The sequence below is a fragment of the Orcinus orca genome, chromosome 14 (genome assembly GCF_937001465.1).
Source record: "Orcinus orca chromosome 14, mOrcOrc1.1, whole genome shotgun sequence".
NCBI lineage: Eukaryota > Metazoa > Chordata > Mammalia > Artiodactyla > Delphinidae > Orcinus > Orcinus orca.
The window spans coordinates 83,192,301-83,209,730 of NC_064572.1; the positions used below are offsets into that span (position 1 = coordinate 83,192,301).

At 44.3% G+C, this 17,430-nt stretch overlaps 2 protein-coding genes across 6 annotated transcripts in view; both read right to left on the reverse strand.

The window, feature by feature from the left end:
* Nucleotides 1-17,430, reverse strand: part of FAM53B (family with sequence similarity 53 member B) — a 131,421-nt gene that overhangs the window by 106,723 nt on the left and 7,268 nt on the right. The window contains exon 1 of one of the 4 annotated variants that reach the window (XM_004265922.4): nucleotides 6,609-6,749. The exons of 2 other annotated variants lie outside the window; for them this stretch is intronic. The gene's annotated coding sequence lies outside the window, so the exon portion shown is untranslated. Of the gene's footprint in view, nucleotides 1-6,068; nucleotides 6,237-6,608; nucleotides 6,750-17,430 lie in introns of those variants that run through there. One more of the 4 variants, XM_033420792.2, reaches the window with a different exon arrangement.
* EEF1AKMT2 (EEF1A lysine methyltransferase 2) overlaps nucleotides 7,673-17,430 on the reverse strand; it is a 36,564-nt gene continuing 26,806 nt past the window's right edge. Inside the window, exon 5 of one of the 2 annotated variants that reach the window (XM_033420800.2) lies at nucleotides 7,673-10,757. In XM_033420800.2, coding sequence (XP_033276691.1) covers nucleotides 10,583-10,757 — 175 coding nt within the window. In that variant the 3' untranslated portion in view covers nucleotides 7,673-10,582. The remainder of the gene's footprint in view (nucleotides 10,758-17,430) is intronic. The other variant, XM_033420801.2, reaches the window with a different exon arrangement.

The window sequence follows — 17,430 nt, forward strand, 5'->3', positions numbered from 1 at the left end:
TTCTGGCCCCTCTGTGCCCTGGCCCACATGACCTTGGGAAAGTCACCTCATCTCTCGGCGTGGGATTTCCCTTCTGTAATCTTACATTCTGTAATCTTACATTCTGTAAAAGCAGGCCACAGTAGCTCCTGCTCTCCCAGCCCCTGGTCATCCTAAAATAATTCTATGAAGCGTAATCCCAAGCATGTAGAAGGACAGGTTCCCAGCAGTCAGGTACAGCCAGGTGGCTGACAGCATGACACTCACTGCAAACCAGGGTGAAACGGACCAACGGCTTACTGAGAATCACCAAGATACACCCTGAACCCAAAGTGCATCTTCCCACCCCTGAGCGCCAGAGGGATACTATGTGCCAAACCTCCAGAAAGGAACAAGAAGCTGAAAAGACTAGCAGGATGGTGGGGATGCACGGCCTGCATGAGAACTACCCTGAGACAACAGATTGAATAAAACCTGCCCTCTTCGTTCCAGAAAGGAGGTGGCTCAGAGGGGCTGTACCGAATCCTGTGTGGGGAAGCGCACCCAACGCCTGGCCCAGCAGAAACAGGAGCTACCTGGATGATGTCTGCAGAGGCACTTGGCCCAGGGATGGGTACCTTTCAGATTCTCCTTCACTGAGACATGGCAGCAGCGGAAAATTCCAATAGGTTTATTCCACTCCTGAACAGGAAGGTCCCTAATCCCTGCTAAGGGAAGAGAGGTATACGTGGGGTCTATTCCAGCCCTCGTTCCTCAGTCTTAGATGCACAACAGAGTCAACTCAGAAGCTTTAAAAGTACCAACACTGAGTCCCATCCCTTCTCTCCAAGATTCTGATGTAATTGGTCCTGGATGCTGTCTGGGCATCCAGATTTTTTTTTTTAAACCTCCCCAGGTGATTCTAATACGCAGCCAAGGTGGAGGAACACCTGCTGTAAAGTCTAGAAACTTGCTGACAGGGGCTCCCAGCCCTCTCCCACAAACTCTCTAGGAGCAGAAAGGCCGGCAGACCCAGCCAGGCAGCCCTTGCTGGAGATGTGGGGATATTTACCCCACCTCCACACACAAACCACGATCAACCTGCACGAGCCATCTGTCTGAGACAGCATGCAGGGCCTCTGCCCAGCCCTGGCTGGGGCATACCAACTGCCCACATGCTGGAGGACGTACAGTTGTGTTCAGTTATTTGATGACTTTAGGCATGTAAACAAAATGTGATATTGTACAAACCTGGGGTGGCAAGGACCACAAAATGATTTACTATGAGACATCTAACTTACAAATGCAAAAAAAAAAAAAAAAAAAAAAAGCTGGAAACCCTTTTAACAATCTCTTTGAATGGAAAATGGGATCTGCATAAATGTGATGCTTCTAGTGGGCTGTCAGATTTATTTCCCATTTCCCCCAGAAGGTCACTGGGAATATATTATTTTCTTATGAACCTGTCTTTTGTGAGGATGAAGCAAAACATTTCAGTCTTCCCAACTGAGGCACTGTCTTTGGTCCTATGGTAGATACAGAATCCAATTACTCCTTCAAAGAAAACAAAAAAAGGCTGTAGGAAACAGGAGCAAGGAAAAAAGGCAGTTAAAATTTCTAAGTTTCCCTGTGGTGTTAACAAGACTAAACAAAATTTATGCTTCGAGATAAAACAGAACCCAATGCCTCTGTCTTATGAACACACCAACCCATAGCACAGTGTATGGAGAGCAAGCAGGCTCTGAAGCCAGACAGACCGGAATAGAGCTACCAGATGCTCAGCCTTCCCGCTGTGTGGCCCTGGGCCAGTTACTTGGCCTCTCTGAGCCTCAGTTTCTTCAGATGTAACTGCAGGACTTCTTTGAGAATTAGAGACAGTGTATACAAAGCCCCTGGCCAAGGGTGAGCCTTCAACAACCAGTGGGCACTGCTATTATTCTTTGACTAATCCACACCCACTTCAGCTAAATCCTGCTGCACCCAACTTTTTACAGGCCTGGATCTTGGGAACCACACTATATCACTACAGGAGGAGAATCTGTTTCTTTGTTTCAAGGGAGAGCGAGAACGGCCAGGAGTTGGTCTGCTCCTGCATTCTGGGGTCAAATGGGCTGTTTACCGACATGATTTGCTTTCGCCTCCTGAGATGGGCCCAGTGGAAAAAGTCCCTCCAGGGACTACAGATACCTAAGGGGAGCTGCTGTTTCCGTGATATTCCTGCACAGTCTGGCCAGGCTGCCCCCATCCCCCCTGCAAAAGGCAGCTTCCCATGCAGCCCCCGCAGCAGGAGAGGAGAACCGTAAAGAAGCAGGGTGCCTGTCACACTTCTCCGTAACCCCTGACGTGATGTGAAATTCTACAAGGTAGACCCTTTGAAATGCAAAATCTTCCCAAGTCCTTCAAATGTGTTTTTATTTTCTTGGGTTCCTAAAGGCTGCTTTCAGACCCACCCATCAGCATTTCCCCCTCTCAATCAACCCACACTTAACGAAAAAAGGAACAAGAAGAAGATGAGGAAAAAGCAGGAGGAGGAGAAGGCAGCTGCAGCAAAGACGTCTCTGTTTTCTGAAAACGCTCAAGTATCTCCAGTCACTGCAAGGGGGAAAAAAAAAAACTTGTCCTCTGCTCCAGCCTCCCTGTATCCCTCCTCCAAGACACCCTGAAGCCAAGTTTCCTCTGGAAGATTTCCTCCCATCCTAACCAGCACAGCACTAACTGCTGCTTCTCAGGATCTCAGAGAACTTTCTTAAGACAAGAATCCAGATGCCTCCTGACCAGAAGTTCGGGAGGGTTAAGACCGGCACCACCAAAACCACAACCCGCAATTTTCGAAGCCCAAACCTTGATCCAAAACTGTGTGCACAGGAGGTTTGGATTAAACATCAAAGAAGAAGTTACCTTAAAACAAAGTTGTTTGGCAAAGAAAATTACTTCACCATAAGAAGAACCCTAGGGAATGGTAAATAGCTTTTGAATATAGACTTTTCAGTGGCAAGGTCATTAATCATGTTAATGTAAACTGCCCTAAAACAAAAATTTTCTAAGCCAGTCTCCAGGGCACATCAGCATATCTAAGCCTCTAGGTTTGTTTCCAGAGTTCACATCCCAGCATGCAATAAAACTGTTGTTAATGGGGTCAGCTATTACAGTGCAGTCCCCGACCTTGGGCCATAATAAAGGTGACTCAGTCCTGTACAAAGAACCCTTCTAAAGTTAGGCAGGAAACAAACACAAATTAATCAGAGAAGGAGAGTCAATGATTTCAGAAAGTTTATCCATTGGGCAAGTTTAAACAGCAACTCTCCCTGGATGATCACACATTTCAGAAAAGAGTTGAGGGAGACCAGTCAACATTCCTTACGGCACCCAAGTCCCTCAGCCAGGCCCTGTTTTGTAGGGTGGAGGGCAGGACAGCAGCTGGACAAGGCGAGGAGAGTGGAGCCCAGCAGAGTTAAGCTGTGCTGAGCCCCACCAGACCCAGCCATGTGCTTCATGTTGGCAACAAACCGGTTCTTTCAAGAGAGGAAGAGTCTGACAAAAAGGACAGCTGCAGCGAGAAGCTGAGAGGCAAAAACTTCGAAAAAGCTCTGGGTTTGGGATTCTCCCTCCCCTCAAGTCAAAAAAAAAAAAAATCACCTTTGGGGTTTACAAGGGCTAGTTAATCTATTAAAGTGTCTCCCTTGCTGGATCAATTAAAGAGAGCCCCTCCACATCTGGTTTCCACCTAAAACCGAAACTTGTATTATCAGCATATTACATAACAAATTATGCCTGCAGGTTTCTTTTATTACACATCAGAGAGGTGTGTGTAGTGGTGGTAATGATGGGGGTTGTGCTGATCTGAGTATCTGCTTATTTCAGTCTTTTTTTTTTTTTTAGGGCAAGAGCAAAGTTTTCCACACAGTGTGCAATCCAAAAAAGTCACACTGACTGGGTGAAACATCAACTGAACAATCCAACAGTGTGTCCGGGGCTCAGTCTTGAGGGCCTACTGCATCAAGCAGTGGGTCAGAAGGGTGTGCTTTCTCAAAGAGCAACGCAAAGGTATACCAAATTGCTCCGAAGCGTCCTCTGCTGCCAGCTCCCAGATTCTACACAAGGCTCCCTCCTCTCCAGCCTCCTGCAGGGGAGGAGAGCTGGCTGGCCTTTCCTGAGCTTCGATCATGGGTCAGGCGCCTGCTCCCTGAACCCACTTAAAGGACACCCAGCCCACTAGGCTCCTACAGAACCAGGGAGATGGAGAGGCCGGGCAATGGTGAAGGAATCAGCAGGGGAATAAAGGCTAAAAGGAGTGGTGGGAAAGAACCTAAGAAATAACAACAGGGCTTCCGATAAAATGTCAGTTAAGTGTTGCCACCATGATTACAAGAAGGTATCTTAAAGCTCTTCTTCCTCAAAAAACTTTATGAACTTCCAAAATGCTACTACACGCAGCATACCCTAAGTTCAAAACAGAAGGGAGAAACTGACTAAAAATATCATCAATCAAAACAGTGGAATGCTCTATTTGTCCTGCCGGCCTCAGAACATTCAAGTCCATTTCTGTAGCAACTATACTGCTAGCTTTTATTTAAAACTTGTCTTCGATGTTAAAACAATTGCACAGCAATAATCACCTTCTCAGGGGAAAAGAAGTCCTTGGGCAAAATTATCTGAACTGGTCTTAAAACCGCCTTGTTCTCTGGAGGGGCATTTGGGAGAAAGAAACAGACCTGCCACAGGCCTCTCCTTCATTTTCTGGCCTGGAACAGCACCCCGGGAGGTGAATCAGCAGGCTCCTAGGTCTGTACCATGGCTGGCAGCATCCAGACCCTTGCCAAGTACAGACACAACGTCAAGGGCTACCAATCCTGAACTTAAGACCCAAACCTTCTCCCACTAACGTGGGCCTATCAACTGGGACAAGAGGCTGTTTTCTGTTTATCTAGTTGTCCATAGCTAAGGAAAAAGGGAGGAAAAGAAAACAAAAAAAAAACCACACTACAGATCTGCAATTCAGTATCAAAACTGTAACTGAGACAAGTTACTGTTAAGTGGATAAATTAAAATGAAACCAAAACCTGGCGAAGTCAGGAACAGTGAGTTTCACCCAGTCTACTAACTCCATTCCTTTCCAAGTCCTCAAACCTGATGGCATATTTTAACCCAGAGTCCAGGATCTGGAGAAAGAAGGGATCCCCTTCCAGCCGGTGGGAACTGCTGGGAACACATATGCTAGTATGTCATTTGGAAGTCTGCTAATATGTTGTAAGCAGCACAAGACGCTTGCCTGGCTTCCCAGGCCAATAAACAATGCCATTCCAACTCCTGCAGCAGTCAATAGAAAACAGTCCCTTGTCTCCACCATGCAACAATTCAACAAACATTTGTTCCTGTTGAACAACCGTCAGCCTGGCTCCATCTGCACCCGCTCCGGCAAGACGAGCGTGGCGGAGGCGGCATCGGCACAAATGCCCTGCCCAGGTCCGGGGCCCGGAATGCAGCCCACCGCGGGGGCCACTTGCCCAACACCACCGAGTCCGGATGCTGTAACGAATGGAAGACTCAGAGTGTGGCCTATAGGAGGCAGAATCCCATTCATCAAATGCCGCAAAGAGCTGTTCTTTGTTCACCATCGTACGAAGTACAGTACGTGTTAATGAACCCGGGCGGTCAGATGGAGGCAGCCTGGCTTCAGGGGGCGTCCGGGGGCGAGGGACGCGAGCAAACCGGCTCTCGAGACTCGCTGGTGCTCCGCCGCCTTGTCCTGAGCCACGAGCATTGTTCCCCAAGTCTGCAGGCGGGGGTAGGGAACCGGGGGGTGCCGGAGAAGGCATTTGGGGCAATGCAAACCGAGGGCCCTCCCCGGGACTCTGGGCATCCTCCCCTTCTTCGTCCCCGCCCCACCAAGAGAAAGCCCGAGCGGCGAAGACGACTCCCACGGGCTTGGAAATCAAGGACTGGCAAAAATGTGACTCGACCAGTGTGCCCGTGCCGGACGGCCCTTCTCGCCATGTGCAAAAGCCACGCCGGCACGGCCCCCCTGCACCCCCCCCCCAGCCCCCATTCCGCAAGTCCCCGCCGCGGCGACCCCGGGGGCTTCCCCTGCCCGGGACAGAACGCCCTCTCACCCCCTACGTGACCTCCCCGGCCGGTCCAGCCGCCGGGGAGCCCGCCGCTGCGTGCCCGCATCCCGGGGTGGCGGACGCAAACTTCCGCGAACAAAAGAGTTGTCTGCAAACGATGCGGGAACTCCGGGGTGAGCCGGGACGCCCGGGTCCCGGGGCTCGGCGCCTTCGCCGCTGCCGCAGCCAGGGCTCAAGTTGAGACGTGGAGAGGAGGACACCCCCGGGCGCAGCAGTCCCCGCGCCCGCCCCGGGAAGCGCAGACTTTTCCGCAGGGGCCGGGCTGGCTCGTTCCCCTGGCTGCGCTCTGACAAGTCTCACGCATGCACCAGCGGCGACACTCAGCGCCCCGAGAAACCACCCGACCCAACGCGAAACAAGGTGGACAAAAAGGAAATCAGCAACATAAAAATAAAAAAGGTCAAGGCCAGCACACACGCGAGCCGGGCTCCCTACAGCCGGCGGCTGGGGCGCACACGGCAGGGACCTCCGCTCGGGACCGGCCCCCCGGTCGCCAACGCCGCCGCCCGGCCCGGGGTCGCTTACTGTGCGCGGCGGGACGCTCCGAGAGCGGACCCCGCGCCGTTGCCGCCGGCGCTCGCCAAGTCTTCCAGGCTGCCCGCGGCTCGTCCGCCGCGCGCACGCTCTTCTGCCGGCGCCGAGCGCTTTGTACCGAGCGGCTCCCAGGGAGGAGGAAATCGACTTGTCACTTCCTGAACTGTTTGCAACTCGTCCCTTTAACCAGCCCCGGCCAAGCCGCCCGCGCCCGCCGCCGCCGCGGGGCAGCCCGACCGCGGCTGCGTGTCGCTGGGTCCGGCGCTCTGCGGGCGGCGTCGCGGGCCCGGGCGCTCAGCGCGGCGGCGTGCAGGAGCCGGGCAGCGTGCGGCGGCGGGCGAGTGTGCAGTGCGCGCAGCCGCCGGTGGGCGGGGAGTGGGGGGGTCGCGGCGCGCCGCCGGCGGGGCTAAAGGGCGTCCTGCGAGCCGAGCCGCGCGCCGCTCGCCGAGCTCGCGCCTGCAAGGCCCCGGAACGCGGGAAGTGGCCCCGGCCCCCGGCCGCGCCGCCGCCACCACCACTGCTGCCCGGGCCCCGAGCCAGAGACCCCGGGGCCGTCTCCCCCCGCCCCCCGCACGAGCCGGGATAAAAACCCCGGGCCGCGTGGACTTAAGACGTCCAGCTTCCGGGTTGTTGGGTTTTTGAGGTTTTAAGGAAACGATTTCAGGGCGTGCTGGGCGGTAGGGGAGGGGGGACCGTGTTAGTGTTGTCACACTTTCGGAAAATAAATCGCTACTTTCCTAATTCGGGGTGCTGATCGAAATAAAGGAAAGTGTACTTCAGAAGCCACATCCAAAATACATGCAACCGGTGAAGGAAGGATTTGTGGTTGCTAAGCAGAAGCAGAGCATGTTTAGTTCTGTAACTTAGGATGTTGACTTAAGTTCAGGAATGTAACCCTGATAGAATAAGCAGAGTATTTTCATTGTGCTGCTCACCTGGGGGAGGGGGATTGTTTTCCTTGTGAAGTGAAGCCCTAGATTTCCCATTACTCCTTCCTACTGGTGTATGTTATTTTATTAACCATGTATCCAAAAAGAGATTTTTTTAAAGAGAAGGTTTTTGAAAAGAACTCCCTATGCCTGTTTTGTGTTCTCCTTTGCCAAAAAAACAAAACACCTCATTACTTTACATGATTGTGTCTGCGCCATCTGAATGGTTCTATTCATAAATCAGGAAACTTTTTCTGCTGCTTCTAGGAACATTTAATTGGTTTTAATCCAATGTTTCAATCCCAGTATCAAACATAAATGAACAATTAACTTCTTGAGCTTGTGTACACTTGGGAAACTATTATATTTCATGGCTATTGCTAAAATATTTCAGCTTCTCATCACACTGGACCCATTCTTTTTCAGAAAACCACGAGCAAACATCTCCTTTCACACTAACTACAGCTAACTCTAGAGATTTCTACTGTAGGATGGACAACAAACAGAAGAAGGATGTGAGTATTCATTCAAGTAGATGATGTGGGGTAATGATCAATTCATCCTAAGAAAGCCAAAGTGAGCTAATATGCAGAATAGTAAGGTACGGATATCTTTATCCACAAACACTGCTCTAAAAAAAATGTATCAAGGGCCAATTCTGAAAGGAGCAAGAACCAAGTCTTCCTAGATTGAACAAAGAAAGGCATAAGGGATAATTTGAGAATGCTGCTACACTGCCCTAATGCCATCTTATCACAGCGTCACCTCAGCCTTCGAGAGCTTTAAGGATATAGTTTAATTTACTTTTTATTAGGAGGCCTAGAGTGACTCCTGCTGGTAAGCATTCAGTTTATTCCTGCAATTACTAGTTCATCGGGTCAACTTAAAAAACAAAATTCAGGGGTCCCAAACCTGGAAACAATTATTGCAACCATTATTCTTGCTGCTTTCAGGATGATTTTAGTCTCACAAAACTGCAAGGACTGTGGTTATGGCAAGGTCCTTTGCTGTACCGCCTCCTTTCTAACCTAAAGCAGCCTGTTTTTCTGGTTCTGAGGCTTTCTTAAAAGTGTAGAGAATTAAACTATCTGCTTCAAGAGTTCTGCTACTAACCAATGAATAGCTATTTCTCATATACTTAATTTGAATGTCCAAAGACTAAAAATATACATTAAGGCCTGTGCCACTAACCTTCCATACTATAGGCCTTCCCACATCATGTAATAAAGTCCTATAGATATAACACACACCACTTTTTAGGGCTATACTACATAGTTCTTTATTATAAAAAATCCTACCCAAATGTTTGTATATTAGAGTTGCTCAATTCAAAAGAGTAAATACAAACTCAGTCAAACTCTGGACTTAAAACTATGTAAACTGCAGTCGGAGGAAGGGTGGGGGGCTAAGCTGTCTACCTTTGTTCAGTCCTCAAAGGTCAAAACCAAATCAAAACCAGATTTAGAGCACAACCAGACACCAATATGCAAATTCATAGGCCAATTTAGGAATAAATCCATAAATAATCCAAAAATGATCACCTGTAACTTTTCCATTATCATCAACCAACACTAACCTGGTTAAGCCATAGAACAGCCTAGGGATTACATACAATCTCACTCCAAGACCAATATATGGATCCTAGGGAGAAAGCACGGCAATACTGGCTCTTCTGGCTCCCGGCTCCCCGCAAAGCAGAACTACCAAAAGAAGGAATGCCTGTCTGTATGGTATGTGTGATATGTCCACTCAACACTGCCTGGGAGATACAAGCTGAGTAGCATTCTATGCTAGACGGTTCCCCCATTCCAAGTTTAAAGCTCTTAAGCAACAGGAGGCAATAAGAGTGTATTTTATTAAGAAAGGGTGTAACCAACTATAACTTGTATCAGCAAGCTAATAAAAGTATTCACCTAAGCACATTTGTGCAGAGGAGGGTAAAGATTGGGTTTTGACATGCACTAAGAAATGTCCTTGGTAGTTAGTGGGTGTTTTATTTTTGTGCCTTCAGAACCAGATAAATATGATGTTCAAACACCAAGGAGCTGAGCTTTGAAGTCTGAGCAAGTACCAGTCAGTATTGCTCAGTTTCTCCCATCAAATTTATCTGTACCTATGATTGTAAAAAGAGCTCACCACTAAAAAATGATAAACTGGTTTGTCTCTGAGAATAACATTCTTTTTAGACTAACAACGTGAGTGAAACAGACACCGAACGTGTTATACATTGGACCCAACAGCAGTATGCAGATGCATGTGCATTAACCCCTTTATTCAGCTTCCAAAAGCCACTGCCTCTTTGTCACAACTGCTGTATTAAAAGCCAGTCATTCACATTTCACACTGTCCTTTCTACATATGAAAAGATCTTTTTTAAAGGAGAACCTTTTAAAATTGCTTATAATAGATGATGGGAAGATAGACATCACGAAGTCCACCTGAAACATTTTCAAAGGGATTGGCTACTGAAAACAAGTTAGCGAAATACACTTCTTTTAAAACTATGTAAACTTTTTGGTTATTGATGGAAGCCAAAAATCTGAACCTACTATGGGGGCAATTTTCTTATGCAGCTTATTCAAAAAAATAAGTTCTATAATTGTTCCCACACCTATGATCCAGCTACAACTAACAGCCCTACCTACATAAGCATGTTATGACACACTAGTCCTTCTGTTCTTTCCTTTCTATTCTTTTTGTCTTTTGTTCTGAAACCTTTCCACTAATGAAAATGAGTTACAGCCCAGGCTGGAATCTCATATAGATATAGATATATAGATATAGATCTATAAATCTATCTCCTATATCTATATATACACACCTTTTTAAAGAGGTACTTTGGTTCTTGAAGACAGTTATTTTTTGATTCAAGAGATAAATAAAATGAATTTATTTTCATTGAAAAATAAGCACAGCAGTGAATTTAATGATACCAATCTAACTCCTTTGATACAAAATGAGAGTTGAAAGCAGCTTGAAGGGGAATGCCTATTGAAATCAGCGCATGTGAATCTGCACAGCTTTGTAACCGAACGTCTAGCACCATTGAGGTAAGAAGCATGCCAGCTGGGACGGCATTGTGCACCACAAAGTGTGGGTTGTAAGCCTAAGTCCTGAGCACAAACCCTGGTTTCCAAGTTGGCAGGTGCTGAAAACACAGCAAATGTCACGCTTGCAACTCACTGGATGGAAGAGCTCTGAGTAAAGTAAGCTAAAAAGAACAGAGCAACAGTTAAAACTTATTTCAATTTGATATTATTTTTTCTTTGCAAAGTTAATAGTAGCTATTAGTGTTATGTGCTAAAAGAAAACTCAAGCATGAAAAAAGAGACACTGAAAAGTTTATGCATGGGAAATAAGCAAAAATAAATATAACAAAGTAAATCTATATTCAAAGTTACTGACATATGTAAAACTTCCCAAACCTATTTTTACTATTTTAATACTAAGATTCAAAAGCAGAATCAATTCCTGGCCTTTCCCTGATCCATTTATGATCTTAGCTGATCTAACTAGTATCTAACTAGTATCACTATAGCATGGTTAGTCACCTATAATCTAGTTTGCCTCAGTTACTCCACCAAAAACACAGCTAAAAACAAGTTACAGCATTTTCATACTGCTATACATTGAATTTAATATAGAAAATATTTCAACAGCACACTCAGACTAAATGTTTATGTTATCATCTTCAAATGATTTTTTTTCTCATATATTCTTTTTTTTTTTTGGCTGCGTTGGGTCTTTGTTGCTGCGTGCAGGCTTTCTCTAGTTGCGGCGAGCGGGAGCTACTCTTCATTGCAGTGCATAGGCTTCTTATCGCGGTGGCTTCTCTTGTTGCGGAGCACGGGCTCTAGGCGCGTGGGCTTCAGTAGTTGTGGCACGTGGGCTCAGTAGTTGTGGCTCACGGGCTCTAGAACACAGGCTCAGTAGTTGTGGCGCCCGGGCCTAGTTGCTCCGCAGTATGTGGGATCTTCCCGGACCAGGGATCAAACCCGTGTCCCCTGCACTGGCAGGCGGATTTTTAACCACTGCGCCACCAGGGAAGTCCCTTCTCATATATTCTTTAGTGGAATTCAGATTTAGTATTTGAGATATTAACCCCAAAATTTAACTTAATTTTTCTATCAACTACCTGCAATATAAGTCACTGCCTCAAGAAAAATCTATTTTTAACTCATCCCTAGTGATACGCTCAAAGCTACCGCTATCCTGCCTATTACCCAGAAAAATGAAAATGAGTGAATTTCATTTTCAGTAGGTAAGAGGAAACTGAAAGATACAGCTTGTGATTTCATAGAGTTTAAATACCCAATCTGAAGACTGAATCCTTTGGATTTAAAATATCAAGAAAAAAAATTAGTCCCTGGCTCCAATGGTAGAATATCCCTGGGAGCAGTATGAAAAGCACATTTGCCCCACATACTACATTAGCCTGTGAATTTCTTCACTCTTCTTGTCACTTTGTCAATCTTCTATATTAACCGAAAGCAAAGATATTTTGTTTTATCATACCCATTACTGTTTTTAAGAAGGACCAGCCTTGCCTATTTTGTCCTAGCATAACCTGCAGCTGACCTGAAACAGAAAAGAATTGATATGAATGAGAAGCTGGCATGCTATTTTAAATATCACTTTACATCTTTTAATTTTCACCTAGAAACAAAACAAGAAACACCTTGATCAAAACCAAGTTATTCAGGGACTTTCCTGGTAGTCCAGTGGTTAAGAATCCGCCTTCCAATGCAGGGGACGTGGGTTCGAATCCTGGTCGGGGAACTAAGACCCCATATGCCATGGGGCTGCGGGGCAACTAAGCCTGTGCGCCGCAAGTAGACAGCCCGTGCACTGCAACTCCTGAGCCCGCACGCTCTGGAGCCCACACGCCACAACTACAGAGAAGCCCGCGCACCAAAACGAAAGATCCCGCTTGCCTCAGTGAAGATCCCATGTGCTGCAACTAAGACCTGACACACCCAAATAAATAAATTTTTTAAAAAAACAAGTTATTCACCCCTTGTAATGTTAAACTAGCTAATTAAAGGTAGCGAAGCTTTGGGCTTCCCTGGTGGCGCAGTGGTTAAGAATCCACCTGCCAATGCAGGGGACACGGGTTTGATCCCTGGTCTGCGAAGATCCCACATGCCGCGAAGAAACCAAGCCTCTGCGCCACAACTACTGAGCCTGAGCTCTAGAGCCCATGAGCCACAACTACTGAGCTCACATGCCACAACTACTGAAGCCTGCGCGCCTAGAGCCCGTGCTCTGCAACGAGAGAAGCCACTGCAATGAGGAGCCTGCGCACCGCAATGAAGAGTAGCCCCCACTCACTGCAACTAGAGAAAGCCTGTGCACAGCAACAAAGACCCAATGCAGCCAAAAATAAATAAATAAATTTATTAAAAATATAATAATAAAGTAGCGAAGCTTTGATTATGTTCTATCCTTATGACGTACATCATATCGTATTGACCTCATCTCTGTAGAACTTTTTTTAAATGGTTCAAAGATTTAAACTCTTTGAGGTTAACTAGAGAAAGTGACACTGCTCTGGCCAGCATTTCTATAGTAATAGTAAGCACTCTAAGCATTGAGATATTCATTTAACCACCAATAAAAAGGTTAAATAAATAAACAAATCTGAAAACCAAGTGTCTTCTACACTAGCATAAACAACTGATTCACTGTACTTTACATACTATACTGTCAGTTCCAACATAAACCAAGGTCAAATCAGATAAACTACTTAAAGTATTGCCCAACATCAAACTTTAAAATGCCACTGTGAATGGTACTGTTAACTCAACTTACAGCAAGGAAAACAAATGTGACTCACTGATCAAAGAAATCAAATCTAGATGATGCAAGGTGGAAATCAATGATAAAATCTTAGCCCGCAGCTTCCTAAATGTATAGTAAAAAACCCAAACCCAACTCAACAACTCAGTGAACCTAAGGCATGGTCATTTGGGGGATCTGTTCTCAGGTCCCTTGTTAGTTGTCACTGGAAACAATGCCTTGGTGTTCAGACCTAAGAAGGAAGGTGCACCCTATCCTTGACCATTTGTTTTCAATTCAAATGCATCCACATTAACATTTTCCCCATCATACCTACATTTATTACTAAATAACTACCTCTAAAACAGATAATGATCTTAAACCTGAAGGGTATTCTTAGAGTCTGCTGAAACACATCATAAAGGACATTTCGTGAAAATCCAGAATTAGGATATCTAGCCTTCATTCCTTAACTAAATAAAAAGGTGCTTTCAGCATCAGCCCTATCTAGAGACTAAAGAAACAGCAGCTATACAGTATGATTTCTTAAGACATTCTGAAAGGCCCACCTATTCCAAACCTTCCCTCTTACTTATCTACCACTCATTCGCCTCTCTTCACTCATCTAATCACTCCTGAAATACAAATGCCTTACAATGGGACTGAATACATTAACTCAGTGGCACTGAGGGTTAAAATCCTGAACAATTCAATATATTGGCTCTGATGGGAAGGTTTCCTTGGAGAAAAGAATATTTATTTGGCACTGGTGTGCGCTAAGAATTATGCTAAGATGATTTACATTTATTTTTCTCATTTAATATTCACAACCCTATTCTGTAGAGTCTACACAACTGCTTCTCTCTCCACTATATCAAACTGCTTCAAAGAAATGTACTAAAGGGAAACCAACTTGAAATAAGTATCTACTATATATTAGGCACTTTGCCAGCGCATTTAAAATATTGATACTTCATTTTCATTGAGGGGGTAAGCAATTTTAGGACAGACTGACAGTAGCCCAAAGAGGTAGAAGGCATAAGAAGGAAAGACCCATGTACTACACTCTGTATAGCATGAGAAGGTAGAAATCTCAAAGCCATGGGCCTTTCAAGTGGTAAATAAGGTCATCTGTGAGTGCGTAGTGGTAGTGTGTGTGTCTGGGGTAGGGAAGAATCAAATTAGGGAGATTCTTCAGGTTATCATAATTTTATATAAAATTAAGGTGGGACTAAAAAATTAGATGTAAATTTCTGAGTTTCTCAGATAAAACAACTCTGTGGTCAAATGGATACAAACTGAATTATCAAACATATATCAGAGGCAATCAATACTCAAACCTAAAGTTTACCAATGAATGCACAAAGACATTTTTAGACTGAAAAACAATCATGTGATTGCTTCAAATGTTTTATTATGTGTACACATATTTTTTCATATACATGAATAGATAGTTTGGTTTAAAAGAATCAGAAAGTGACCTAACAATTGATATTTAACTAATGGAGTATTTAAACGCCCCATGTATAGTGGAAATCTATTTTGTGAGCTTTCTCTAAACCTCAGATCAATTTCAGCTGTTATTATGGACTGAATGTGCCCCCTAGAAATTTATGTTGAAGCCCTAGCACCCAAAGAAATAGTATTTAGAGATAGGGCCTTTGGGAAGTAATTAGGGTTAGATGAAGTCATGAGGGTGGGGTCCTCATGATGGGATTAGTGCCCTAATTAGAGACACGAGGGAGTTTGCTCACTCTCTCCCCACAAGCACGCACAAAGAGAACATGTGAACATATAGGGAGATGGCATCCATCTGCCTACAAGCCAAGAGAAGAGACCTCAGAATGAAACCTACCTCATCAGCACCTTGAACTTGGAATTCCCAGTCTTCAGACAATGAAAAATAAATTTGTTTGAGCCACCGAGCCAATGGCAGCCCAAGCTGACTAACACGGGGGTAGAAAAGAACTTTAAATATCACCTACTGAACACCCTTGTTTCACAGAGAGAAAAACTGAAGCCCAGAAAAGGAAAGTGACTTGCCTAGGTTCCAATCATTTTTTTCTCCAAAAGTTAATATTTAAAAAAAATCACTTCTCTCTGATATTTATTCTATAACATTTTAAAGATAAATTATCTGGTACTATAAAATGAACCAAAATAAATTTCAAGTTCAGAAAATAATCTGATACTGCACTTGTTGCAAATTAAGTCATTATTCAACTGGACTTAACAAAATGATCTCTCAATTCTGGCTATGTAATGTCTTTATCATATAAAGATTCCACGAGGAAATCTTAGTTCACTAAAATGAACAAACTTTTGGAAAGGTGAGGCTTATTTCATAGTGAGGTTCAGTATATGGAATATATTATGGAAGTATATTCCAGAGGGAATAAACAGCTCTGACTTGCTTATGACTGATTCTCAAAAATCAACAAATATTATTCTTATTCAAGACATAGCATAAAAGCAGTTTCACTGAATCACAAAGGTTCTATTTATAAACCACACAACATGTAGTTTTCACTCACAATTTCAGGCCTTTCTTCCAAAACTTGCAAACAGCTCTTTAATTCAGCCCAGTATGTTTTATTAAATACCATATTATGATTTTCCCCATTCAGACTCCAACTAGACTTCTTGTTAAGGACATGGAAGGAAAACCTAATTAGTGCTGCTCCAGTGCATCTAAATTTATTTCACCACGAAAATCAACAGAGTAGGGGCTAGATGCTGTCACAGAAAGGCAGACGGATATGGAATGTAAACTGCTCTTTCCTCTACTCTTCCCCTCTCCCACCCCACCCCTCCAAGTTCCATGGCTGGAAATCATCCTAACATTTTTTTAGCCAGGATGTACTAAAATTAGATGGGAACAAAGGACTGACATTTTCATATTAGAGGAGGGGTTAGGAGAAAAATGCGAACTGGCAGCACCCACTCTCTTCTGCATTTAGCCTCTTCATCCTGACTACTCCCTCATCTTTGAAGCAGCAAGGAAGGCAATAGCAAGGGAACTACAACTATTCCAATAGCACTTCTATTCTGCTGTGATCACATAATGATAAACTGCTTCATCTGTAACTATGTTAATGAAGAGTGATAAGTACACTTCATGGTCCCCTTATTCAGAGTATTTCATTACTTCTTTCTAAGCTCCTCAGATAAAATCCAGAACATGCTAATTGCTGGCTCATGTGTAAATTTTTAGGTATTTGGGAAAACAAGTATGTTAGATTCGCTTTTCTTATAAAGCTTCTGGATAGCATGCACAATAAAGCTCACTCACTAACACACCATTTCCTGATGCAGTAATAACAATACACATTTAAAAATATAATATAGAAGAATTTATCATTTCTTCATGAAGGGTCACTTAAAAATGAAAAAAGTAGATTTGTTTTTTTATATCTTCCTCCAATAAACTAGGCCAGTAATTTGCAAATACTTTAAGGCACAATTATCTCTTGGTTGTAAGTCTTTCTTACAATGGTATCAGCATGACAAAAGTGCATTCTGCCAGCCTCTACATCCCAGTTTTTGAAGTTCTGCTCCATAAAAGCAGGATACTGATACATTCATGTCTTGAGAATTATTCCTATCTTTTTAATTTGGTTTCCCTGGGCCTAAACCACAGGTCCGTACAGTGACAGCTCAAAATGCTGAGCTGTTAGAGAAGCCCTTTTAATGATTAGTCTAATGCACTGTGTTGTAAAGATTTTTAAAACTCAGTAAGTACCGACTCAAGCTCTCTTTTTTCTTCTGGTTACTGGAGCCCATCTTGACATCTAAGCTGGAAATGAATGATCTTTCAACAACACTCCAGGGATTTTGCTAAGGTCATATTCAATCATTCATTAGGCTTCTTACCCCTTGCTTTTCAGAGTTCCATTGTAGAGCTGGTTTTATTCAGCATTTATGTAGCCCGTGGGCTTGGGTATTTGTCTGCTTAATGTTGAGTTTCATTTCTATGCCACTAACATAGGAATCCATCAATTGACCAAAGAATTTCAAACTATTCTTTTACTTTTCTAACAAATTGCATGGTATGTATGAAGAATAAATTAGCATTAATTTTCTTACATTAACTGTTAATAAAACAT